General features: G+C 34.0%; 1 protein-coding gene across 1 annotated transcript in view; it reads right to left on the reverse strand.

The window, feature by feature from the left end:
* Positions 1–13,302, reverse strand: part of LOC127712434 (gametogenetin-binding protein 2-like) — a 78,343-nt gene that overhangs the window by 35,165 nt on the left and 29,876 nt on the right. Inside the window, exons 5-6 of the mRNA XM_052218875.1 lie at positions 10,567–10,677; positions 2,831–3,034 (exon numbers count right to left, since the gene is read on the reverse strand). Of these exons, the coding sequence (XP_052074835.1) occupies positions 2,831–3,034; positions 10,567–10,677 (315 nt within the window). The remainder of the gene's footprint in view (positions 1–2,830; positions 3,035–10,566; positions 10,678–13,302) is intronic.

Consider the following 13,302-nt stretch of genomic DNA (forward strand, 5'->3'; position numbering starts at 1 on the left):
GGTTAGATTCGGCATATCAAAGAACCCCAATAATTCAATTTTTGATGAAATCAAACAAAGTTAAATTTTGGACCCTTTGGACCTCAATGTGGACCAATTTAAAAACGGGGCCCAAAATCCAAAAACTTAATACACGGTTAGATTCAGCATATTAAAGAACCCCAAGAATTCAAGAATAAAACCCCATTGAAATTGATCAAGAAATAAGCAATTTATACGAAGTATCTTCTTTTGCACAATACTGTGCAATTGGATATTTCTTGCTATTGCACAATACAGTGCAATTGAAGATTTCTTGCTATTGCGCAATACTGTGCCATTGAAGATTTCTTGCTATTGCGCAATACTGTGCAATTGAAAATTTCTTGCTATTGCACAATACTTATTATATAATAATTTACACATCCTGTTTGGTGTGTATCTCCTACCATATCATTATTATTTGCTTTTAAATATAAAACAGAAATAACCAACTTAAAATGGAAAATTTTAAAAGAAAAAAAAAAGGAAAAAAAGAAAAAAAAGGGAAAAAAAATCCCCCCCCCCAAATTTTTTGAACCCCCTTATGATTCATCACCCCCAAACTCAATTCCAGCTTTCCCTTTGTGATATGGAACCTTGTAGTACAATTTCAGAAAGATCCATACACTTACACACAAGTTATTATCATGAAACTAGAAAAATGCTTGTTTTTTGCCCCTTTTTTGGCCCCTAATTCCTAATATTTTGAGGCAATTACCCCCAAAATCAATCCCAGCATTCCCTGTGTGATATGGAACCTTGTGGTACAATTTCAGAGAGATCCATACACTTGAACACAAGTTATTGTCTGGAAACTAGAAAAATGCTTATTTTTGGCCCCTTTTTGGCCCCTTATTCCTAAGCGTTTTGGGCAATTACCCCCAAACTCAATTCCAGCTTTCCCTTTGTGATATGGAACCTTGTAGTACAATTTCAGAAAGATCCATACACTTACACACAAGTTATTGTCATGAAACTAGAAAAATGCTTGTTTTTTGCCCCTTTTTTGGCCCCTAATTCCTAATGTTTTGAGGCAATTACCCCCAAAATCAATCCCAGCATTCCCTGTGTGATATGGAACCTTGTGGTACAATGTCAGAGAGATCCATACACTAACACAAAAGTTATGTCTGGAAGTTACAAAAATGCTTATTTTTGGCCCCTTTTTGGTCCCTAATTCCTTAACTGTTGGTACCATAACCCTCAAAAACCTTCCTTTTGTGGTATTGAACCTTCTGGTAAAATTTCATAGAGATCCATTCACTTTAACTAAAGTTAGAGTGTGAAAACCAATGTGTCTTCGGACGACGCTGACGACGATGACGCCAACGTCAAACCAATATACGACCGGTCGTATAAAAACTGCAAAATTTCCTTAAAATTACCAATTCAGGGGCAGCAACCCAACAACAGGTTGTCAGATTTGTCTGAAAATTTCAGGGCAGATAGATCTTGACCTGATAATCAGTTTTACCCTATGTCAGATTTCCTCTAAATGCTTTGGTTTCAGAGATATAAGCCAAAATCTACATTTTACCCCTATGTTCTATTTTTAGCCATGGCGGCCATCTTGGTTGGTTGGCGGGGTCATCGGACACATTTTTTAAACTAGATACCCTAATGATGATTGTGGCCAAGTTTGGTTAAAATTGGCCCAGTGGTTTCAGAGGAGAAGATTTTTGTAAAAAGCTAACGACGACGACAACGACGACGACAGACCACGGAAGCCAAGTGATGAGAAAAAAATGAACAAATTGATACCCGATTTATATAATTCCAAGGCCGTCCGTTGGCACCAGAAGCGACAAAGCAGCGCATCTATTTTGGACGGGCAAATATCCACTTTTTGATATGGGACGAGCTCTGACGTCCCACGGCCCCAGCTTGTCTGGCAAAACAGCCGTTGGACGTCAGAGTAATCTCGGACTATGACCAATGAACCATGAAAATGAAGTCAAGGTTGGATGAAACCTGCCAGACTGACATGTACCCATTACAATCATTCCATACACCAAATATAGTTGACCTACTGCTTATAGTATTTGAGAAACGGACCTAATCACGTAACTTTAACCTTGATCACTGATCCATTAAATGAGGTCCAGGTCAGGTGAACTCTATCTGACGGACATGTAGACGTTGCAAGGAACCCATATACCAAATATAGTTATCCTATTACTCATAATAAGTGAGAAATTCACATGACAAAAAAACTCAAATTCTTTTTTCAAGCAGTTGCTGAACCATGAAAACGAGGTCAAGGACAATGGACATATGATTGACGGAAACTTTGTAACCTATGGTATCTGCATACAAGATATGAAGCATCCAGGTCTTCTACCTTCTGAAATATAAAGCTTTATACAAATAGTTTACGCCGCCGCTGCCGCCATATAGTAATTCCTATGTCTCGCATACTGCGACGAAAGATGAGACAATAAAACTGTGTTAGCAAAAAATGATTGTATAGCATCAGTTGGAATGCCACAGGGACATGGACACTGAACACTCTTAGGTGCAACATGAAAACTAAATAGAATTTTTAGGGGCAAATGTTCATCTTTGCTTGATAATATTACCAGTAAGCAAATAGTTACAGAGAAAGAGAATTCTATATTGTACACAAGATTTGTATTGAATTGAGAGATGACTTTGTGAATCATTTTCATTTATTGCATTGTAAATTCTATCAGAATGTGTCTTACATTAATTACCACCCTTTACTTACTTATCTACCAAAGCACTTCAATTTATCATGATTATTTTTATCAAAAAATATTGCAACAATTCTATAATTTGACAGTATTACCCTCCAGCTAGCTCTGGCTCTGCCCTGCCTATCAAATGAGCTATGAAATCTGTATCACAGAGCATATGGATGTGGCGTTCCTGAGGACAACATCGTAAACCTTCATACAAGGCAGCACAATAACCCTTCTCTTTAGTACAGTCCAAATCTCCAACCAAAATACTGTAAGCTCTCAGCACTTTTGACTTACATTCTGAACAAAACCTACAAAAAATATTGATGTTTAAATTTGTCATTACAAATATTTCCTGTCATCAACCTGCCTGTCACACATTCAAAGTTAAGGTAAATAAATGTGATATGTGATTTACAAATTATTTTCTATAAGTCTATTTAATAAGTCTTTAAAAACAAGACCAATTTTGTTATGGACCTACTTTTCTGCATGCAATTGATTGAGGTAAACATGGTAAAGGAGAGGTGAAAGATACCAAAGGGACATTCAACAAAAGTCAACATGTACATGTATACTGGAACATAACTTATTATATAATAATTTACACATCCTGTTTGGTGTGTATCTCCTACCATATCATTATTATTTGCTTTTAAATATAAATCAGAAATAACGAACTTAAAATGAAATGGAAATTTTTAAAAGAAAAAAAAAAAGGAAAAAAAGAAAAAAGGAAAAATAAAAAAAATCCCCCCCCCTAATTTTTTGAACCCCCTTATGATTCATCACCCCCAAACTCAATCCCAGCCTTCCCTTTGTGGTATGGTACCTTGCAGTACAATTTCAGAGAGATCCATACACTTGAACACAAGTTATTGTCTGGAAACTAGAAAAATGTGTTTTTTGGCCCCTTTTTGGCCCCCAATTCCTAAACGTTTTGGGCAATTACCCCCAAACTCAATTCCAGCTGTCCCTTTGTGATATGGAACCTTGTAGTACAATTTCAGAAATATCCATACACTTACACACAAGTTATTGTCATGAAACTAGAAAAATGCTTGCTTTTTTGCCCCTTTTTTTGCCCCTAATTCCTAAAATTTTGAGGCAAATGCTTATTTTTGGCCCCTAATTCCTTAACTGTTGGTACCATAACCCCCAAAATCAATCCAAGCATTCCCTGTGTAATATTGAACCTTGTGGTACAATTTCAGAGAGATCCATACACTTGAACACAAGTTATTGTCTGGAAACTAGAAAAATGCTTATTTTTGGCCCCTAATTCCTTAACTGTTAGTATCATAACCCCCAAAATCAATCCCAACCTTCCTTTTGTGGTATTGAACCTTATGGTAAATTTTCATAGAGATCCATTCACTTAAACTAAAGTTAGAGTGCGAAAACCAATGTGTCTTCGGACGATGACGACGACGACGCCAACGTCATACCAATATACGACTGCAAAAATTTTTGCGGTCGTATAAAAATTACGCATTCCACACGCATTAACAGACTTATGGTTAGATCTAATTGATTAATGTATATAATTCCATATAATTTATATGGATTGTTTCAAAATATTGATTTAAGTTGCTTAACTACTAATATCAATATATTATGGCCCAGCTAAACTTTGTATATCTTTTGATGAGAAACACTGAATTTCATAAACATGATAAACAAGATAGTTTTTAATTGAATTGTAATTCATATATTATAATTTCTTTACCTTTTTGACATAAACAAAAATTCTTTTTAGTGCTAGATATTTAGTTGGTAGTTTCTCACAAGAATCTAAACTTAAACAACTTTAAATTTGAACTGTTAATTTAATTGTATACTCAGATATGAATTGAACAATATAAAAAGAACATTATTTACATATGACCCTTTATACTTTAGTAAAATCAAAACATTGTAGCACATTGCGCTAAGTAGCACTTCTCTTTCAAATCTCACCACTTCTCCCTATGATTCTGAAGTAGTGTGAGCCCTGTGAAGTTGAAGTCCAATCAACTTGAAACTTAGTACACATGTTCCCTATGCTATGATCTTTCTAATTTTAATGCCAAATTAGAGTTTTTACCCCAATTTCACAGTCCACTGAACATAGAAAATGATAGTGCGAGTGGGGCATCCGTGTACTATGGACACATTCTTGTTCAACATGTTCTAGATCTGAAAATCTCGTGTCATAGATTAATAAAAAATAAATGGAGAATGTGTCCATGGGACACAGATGATGCCCCTGCTTGCATATAGTGTTATAAAGGGACATAACTCAAGAATGGTAAAAGTGACGCCACCCATATTCAAACTTGATCTGAGTTTTGTGATAATAAGCAGTGTGTATAAGTTTCATAACATTTGGTTGAGGCAAACTTAAGTTAGAGAACGGAATGAAAAATTCTTCAATTTTTCCATTTGTAAAGGGGCATAACTCTAGAACAGTAAATGTGACACCTCCCATAGTCAATCTTGATTTGTGTTGTGCAAGACAATAATATATCAGCAGTGTTTTTGTGCTTATTTTTACGAAAGTTGAAACAAAACCATATTTTAATTTTTTTTATCTAATTTGTAGCCTTTAACATCATGAACATGTTTAACCAATTGCAAATGACCTAAAATCAATAGGGATTTTTTTTTTCCACTCATCATAAGAGTGATAAAGATCTGATTGATTGATTGATAGGTGTTTAACGCCATTTTTCACTTGTTTCAGCACCATTAGCTATTTAGTGGCAGTCAGTTTCTATTGCCATAATTGGTGGAGAAAACTGAATACAGTAGTTCAACTACCTAGACCACTTGGCCACCAAGCCCCATGAAACTTTTAACAAATTGTCTGTCCTTTTTATAGCATGTATATCTTAGGTACTTTTAAATTGACCTATGACCTACCTACAAAATAAATGGAGAATGTGTACATGGGACACAAATGATGCCCCTGTTTACATATAACGTGATAAAGGGACATAACTAGAGAACTGTAAAAGTGACGCTATCCAATAGTATAATGACATTTTTCAACATGTTCTAGATCTCAAAATCTCATGTCATAGATTAATAATAAACTGTTAACACAGAGATATGTCTCGCCTATTTGTTATTTTGATAATGCAAATGTTGAAATTAAAATAGCAATACTTTAACATGTAAGTTATGCAAATATTCAAGGTCAATGAACCATGACTGAAGGTACAGGGCTAAACAATCTGCATGGAAATGAGATGTGCCAATGCTAATACAACTGTAAACCAAATACCATTGACTTTTCATAAGTCGTTCCCTTTAAACAAACCTAAACACAAACACTAACTTGTAAACTATGTAAAAGTTTCAAAGTCAATGAACCATAATTAGGGGGTGGGGTTATATAATCTCCATGGAAATGAAACTTGCAAATGCCAATACGTTTGCATACAAATATCATTGACTTAACATAAGTGGTTCATCTTAAACTGACCTAATCACAAACTAATACATGTAAACTAAGTAAAAGTTTCAAAGTCAATAGACCATGACTGAGGGGTAACGACCAAATATTCTCCATGGAAATGAGATGTGTTAATGCTTATACAACTGCATACCAATTATCATTGACCTACCACTAACAGTTCCCCTTACACTGACCTAATCACAAACTAATACATGAAAACTAAGCAAAAGTTTCAAAGTCAATAGACCATGAATGAGGGGGCAGGACCAAATAATCTCTATGGAAATGAGATATGCCAATGCTTATACAACTGCATACCAAATATCATTGACCTACCACTAGTGGTTCCCCATAAACAGACCTAATCACAAACTAATACATGAAAACTAAGCAAAGTTTCAAAGTCAATAGACCTTGACTGAGGGGGCGGGGCCAAATAATCTCCATGGTAATGAGATGTGCCAATGCCAATACAACTGCATACCAAATATCATTGACCTACCACTAGTGGTTCCCAATAAACTGACCTAATCACAAACTAATACATGTAAACTAAGCAAAGTTTCAAAGTCAATAGACCTTGACTGATGGGGCGGGGCCAAACAATCTCCATGGTAATGAGATGTGCCAATGCAAATACAACTGCAGACCAAATATCACTGACCTACCACTAGTGGTTCACCATGAACTAGACCTAATCACAAACTAATACATTGTTGACGCCACCACCACCTTCGCTGGCACCGGAAACAGCATACCTATGTCTCGCATTTTGACTCCGTCAAGGCGGACAAAAAATAAATGGAGAATGTGTCCATGGGACACAGATGATGCCCCCGCTTGCATATAGCTTTATAAAGGGACATAACTCAAGAATGGTAAAAGTGACGCCATCCAAATTCAAAACTTGATCTGTGTTATATCGTAATTAGCATTATGTATAAGTTTCATAACATTTGGTTGAGGCAAACTAAAGTTAGAGATCCATACACTTAAACACAAGTTATTGTCTGGAAACTAGAATAAACAGCTGCGCCATGAGCGCATAATACGCCCGTCGTCTTGTGTGTGAATTTTTATGCAATAAGCATAAATAGTTTCTGACATACGGCGTGACATGCGAAAACCCCGTTCTTTTTTTTTTACAAAAAACTCAATATCTATAAAATAAAATTTTGAATCAAAACCAAAAAGTATACAGATCTTTAGATTAATATAACTAAGAAGTGTGTAAAATTTTAAGCAATAATCATAAATCGTTTTTGAGATACGGCGCGACATGTGAAAACACCCCTTTTAAAAAAAAAAAAATCAATATCTCAAAATAAAATTTTGAATCAAAACCAAAAAGTATACAGATCTTTAGATTAATATAACTAAGAAGTGTGTAAAATTTTAAGCAATAATCATAAATCATTTTTGAGATATGGCGCGACATGTGAAAAACCCCTCCCCCTTTTTTTACAAAATACTCAATAACTCAAAAATAAAATTTTGAATCATCACCAAAAAGTATACAGATCTTAAGGTTAATATAACTAAGAAGTGTGTAAAGTTTTAAGCAATAATCATTAACTGTTTTTGAGATACGGCGCGACATGTGAAAAACCCCTCCCCCTTTTTAACAAAATACTCAATAACTCAAAAATAAAATTTTGAATCATCACCAAAAAGTATAGAGATCTTAAGATTAATATAACTAAGAAGTGTGTAAAGTTTTAAGCAATAATCATAAATTGTTTTTGAGATACGGCGCGACATGTGAAAAAAAACACACACCTGTTTTAGTTACTAAGTCCCGTAACTCAAAAAGTTTTAATCTTATTTTCACCAAAAAGTATACAGATCGTTTGACCATCATAAGAAACAACTATTTTAAGTTTCATGAAATTTGGATAAGTCATTCTAGAGTTACGGTGCGACATGTTTACGCCAGACAGACAGACGTACAGACGGACAGACAGACAGACAGACGGACGGACGCCAGACATTTGTATAACATAATACGTCCCGTCAAAAATTTGACGGGCGTATAAAAATGCTTGTTTTTGGCCCCTTTTTTGCCCCTAATTCCTGAACGTTTGGGGCAATTACCCCCAAACTCAATCCCAGCCTTTCCTTTGTGATATGGAACCTTGTGGTACAATTTCAGAGAGATCCATACACTTACACAAGTTATTGTCTGGAAACTACAATAAACAGCTGCGCCATGAGCGCATGATACGCCCTTCGTCTTGTGTTTGAATTTTTATGCAATAAGCATAAATAGTTTCTGACATACGGCGTGACATGCGAAAACCCCCTTTTTTTTTAAAAAAACTCAATATCTCTAAAATAAAATTTTGAATCAAAACCAAAAAGTATACAGATCTTTAGATTAATATAACTAAGAATTGTGTAAAATTTTAAGCAATAATCATAAATCGTTTCAATATCTCTAAAATAAAATTTTGAATCAAAACCAAAAAGTATACAGATCTTTAGATTAATATAACTAAGAAGTGTGTAAAATTTTAAGCAATAATCATAAATCCTTTTTGAGATACGGCGCGACATGTGAAAACCCCCCTTTTAAAAAAAAAAATCAATATCTCAAAAATAAAATTTGAATCAAAACCAAAAAGTATACAGATCTTTAGATTAATATAACTAAGAAGTGTGTAAAATTTTAAGCAATAATCATAAATCGTTTTTGAGATACCGCACGATATGTGAAAAACTCCTCCCCCTTTTTTTACAAAATACTCAATAACTCAAAAATAAAAGTTTGAATCATCACCAAAAAGTATATAGATCTTGAGGTTAATATAACTAAGAAGTGTGTAAAGTTTTAAGCAATAATCATAAACTGTTTTTGAGATACGGCACGACATGTGAAAAACCCCTCCCCCTTTTTTAACAAAATACTCAATATCTCTAAAATAAAATGTTGAATCATCACTGAAAAGTATACAGATCTTAAGATTAATATAACTAAGAAGTGTGTAAAGTTTTAAGCAATAATCATAAATTGTTTTTGAGATACGGCGCGACATGTGAAAAAAAACACACACCTGTTTTAGTTACTAAGTCCCGTAACTCAAAAAGTTTTAATCTTATTTTCACCAAAAAGTATACAGATCGTTTGACCATCATAAGAAACTACTATGTTAAGTTTCATGAAATTTGGATAAGTCATTCTCAAGTTACGGTGCGACATGTTTACGCGGGACAGACAGATGGACAGACGGACAGACAGACGGACACCGGACATTTGTATACCATAATACGTCCCGTCAAAAATTGACGGGTGTATAAAAATGCTTCTTTTTGGCCCCTTTTTGGCCCCTAATTCCTTAACTGTTGTTACCATAACCCCCAAAATCAATCCCAACCTTCCTTTTGTGGTATTGAACCTTCTGGTAAAATTTCATAGAGATCCATTCACTTAAACTAAAGTTATTGTCCGGAAACCAAATGTGTGTTCGGATGAGGACCATGACAAGGACGACATGATAGCACTATACGAACGCAAATTTTTTGCGGTCATTTAAAAACTTATATGCCACTGGACCTAAAGTTAATGTTATCAATTAATCAAAACACAATAGGGGCCAATTTTGCAAAAAATACCTCCTCTACAAAACATAAAATAAGTAAAAATTTCAACTTTAGGTCAGTTTTTTGTTTACACCTTTATACTTTGTTTCTTAAAAAAACAATCCTTCCTTCCTTCAAATTTCTTCATGCAACACATATTCTTGTTATGATAAACACTCATACCATATATTATCATCTATAAACACAGAATTATTTGAATCTGGAATAATTTTGAATTCTTGAAAATTGAAAAGAAATGTATGATGAAAACTAACCCAATTAAATAGGGTTAGCTATGCACACATGGCTAAGGCATGCATGTCTTAGGTTAATTTTACATTCACTGATATTTCAGTATGAAATAATAAACCCCCTTATTTGAATCTGGAACAAATGTATGATGAACACTAACCTAATTTAGGAGGGTTAGCCATGCATTAGTACAGATGTATAAACAAGGAATTATTTAACCCTCCTAAATTAGGTTAGTTTTCATCATACATTTCTTATCAATTTTCCACAATTTAAAATTATTCCAGATTCAAATAATTCCTTGTTTATACATCTATACTAGAATACACCTGCTGATTATAAGGTGCACAGTTTTCTCTGCTTTAAAAATCTTTGTTTGAACCCATCGACCTGGAACTCGTTAATTATTGGTAATATTAATTATGTGGAAAACAAAAGGGCGTGGAATGGTGTAATTTTTAATCAGCACCATTTTCCTATATAAAGTTGAACTCTTTGATTCGTCCTTTTTTACGTCATGCCAGCTAACAAATTATACCTCGTTATTTTAGTAGTATAGATAACAATTACCTGTGTTTTCTAAGATAATTTTCAAGTGTATCCAAGAGACCATCTGCATCTACTAGCACTACTTCTTCTCTGCAATCTTGAGCTAATAAATCCCATATATCTATCCAGCTTCTGAAACAGACATGTTTTTCTTTTTTCCATTATTGTAATTAATATCATTTGAGAAGATGAGGTCACCAATGACTTATTTGAAAATGTATTTACCAACAGCATGAAAATAAAAGGGCACATTATGTTTACATGTATACTACATTTTCATAAATGTTTTACACTGAAATTATGTAAAATAGTTTGCTTTTAGTAATATTTCCAAAGAATTTAAGTACTTACCATGATGTCATATTTTCCCTCTCAAAATTATATAAATTATATATGATAAAGATTTTTTATGTAATATTTGTGTACATTTTGTACATTATTATGTTCAATGATCTATCAATTTACTCAAGAAGTTATCCCATACACACTTACAATGTGCCTACCAAGGATATTGAAATGTGTTCACACACTTTAGTTCATTTTGAGATGACTTGAAAGTTATGGTCCTTTTTTCAATTCATAAACCAATCTAGAGTTGTTTTTCATGAATGAGTTACACCGGTTGAGAATTGGTGTAAATGACATCATGAACATTATTGCTGTTTACAGTTTATCTCTATCTATAATAATATTAAAGATAATAACCAATAAAATGCTCTGCAGGGCGCAGCTTGATACGACCACAGAGGTCGAACCCTGAACAGTTGGGGCAAGTATGGACACAACATTAAAGCTTGATACAGCTTTGCATTTGGATTGTGATTAAATATTTGACACATCATAGGTTTCTGACACAGAATGAATGTGGTCTTAGAACTTAAAAATTTTAAATTGGACATTCACCTATTATGGTCCAATATCCAAAATCTAAATACATGGTTAGATTCAGCATATCAAAGAACCCCAAGAATTCAATTTTTGATGAAATCAAACAAAGTTTAATTTTGGACCCTTTTGACCTCAATGTGGACAAAGTTGATAAGGGGCCCAAAAATCAAAAATCTAAATACATGGTTAGATTCAGTATATCAAAGAACCCCAAGAATTAAATTTTTGATGAAATCAAACAAAGTTTAATTTTGGACCCTTTTGACCTCAATGTGGACAAAGTTGATAACGGGGCCCAAAAATCAAAAGTCTAAATACATGTTTAGATTCAGCATATCAAAGAACCCTAAGAATTCAATTTTTGTTAAAATCAAACTAAGTTTAATTTTGGACCCTTTGGACCTTAATGTAGACCAATTTGAAAACGGAACCAAAAATTAAGAATCTAAATACATGGTTAGATTCGGCATATCAAAGAACCCCAATAATTCAATTTTTGATGAAATCAAACAAAGTTTAATTTTGGACCCTTTAGACCTCAATGTGGACCTATTTAAAAACGGGGCCCAAAATCCAAAAACTAAATACACGGTTAGATTCAGCATATTAAAGAACCCCAAGAATTCAAGAATAAAATCCCATTGAAATTGATCAAGAAATAAGCAATTTATACGAAGTATCTTCTTTTGCACAATACTGTGCAATTGAATATTTCTTGCTATTGCGCAATACTGTACAATTGACAATTTCTTGCTATTGCGCAATATTGTGCTATTGAATATTTCTTGCTATTGCGCAATACTGTGCAATTGAAGATTTCTTGCTATTGCACAATGCTGTGCAATTGAAGATTTCTTGCTATTGTGCAATACTGTGCAATTGAAAATTTCTTGCTATTGCACAATACTTATTTATAATAATTTACACATCCTGTTTGGTGTGTATCTCCTACCATATCATTATTACTTGCTTTTAAATATAAATCAGAAATAACCAACTTAAAATGGAAAACTTTATAAGAAAAAAAAAAGGAAAAAAAAAAAAATCCCCCCCCCCCCACATTTTTTTAACCCCCTTATGATTCATCACCCCCAAACTCAATCCCAGCCTTCCCTTTGTGGTATGGTACCTTGCAGTACAATTTCAGAGAGATCCATACACTTGAACACAAGTTATTGTCTGGAAACTAGAAAAATGTGTTTTTTGGCCCCTTTTTGGCCCCTTATTCCTAAACGTTTCAGGCAATTACCCCCAAACTCAATTCCAGCTTTCCCTTTGTGATATGGAACCTTGTAGTACAATTTCAGAAAGATCCATACACTTTAACACAAGTTATTGTCATGAAATTAGAAAAATGCTTGTTTTTTGCCCCTTTTTTGGCCCCTAATTCCTAATATTTTGAGGCAATTACCCCCAAAATTAATCCCAGCATTCCCTTTGTGATATGGAACCTTGTGGTACAATGTCAGAGAGATCCATACACTAACACACAAGTTATGTCTGGAAGTTACAAAAATGCTTATTTTTGGCCCCTTTTTGGCCCCTAATTCCTTAACTGTTGGTACCATAACCCCCAAAATCAATCCCCACCTTTCTTTTGTGGTATTGAACCTTATGGTAAAATTTCATAGAGATCCATTCACTTAACTAAAGTTAGAGTGCGAAAACCAATGTGTCTTCGGACGACGACGACGACGTCATACCAATATACGACCGCAAAAATTTTTGCGGTCGTATAAAAATTGAAATGATTTGAATAAGGCCACTCTTAAAAAATTCTTTGTTTGATGTTGCCTACCCATGCCTTGTAGGGTTGGGTAGGTAGTTAGGAATTTTTTTTTTTTGGCCAACAACATAAATTACATGTTC

This window comes from Mytilus californianus, unplaced genomic scaffold (assembly GCF_021869535.1).
Source record: "Mytilus californianus isolate M0D057914Y unplaced genomic scaffold, xbMytCali1.0.p SCAF_8, whole genome shotgun sequence".
NCBI classification, from domain to species: domain Eukaryota; kingdom Metazoa; phylum Mollusca; class Bivalvia; order Mytilida; family Mytilidae; genus Mytilus; species Mytilus californianus.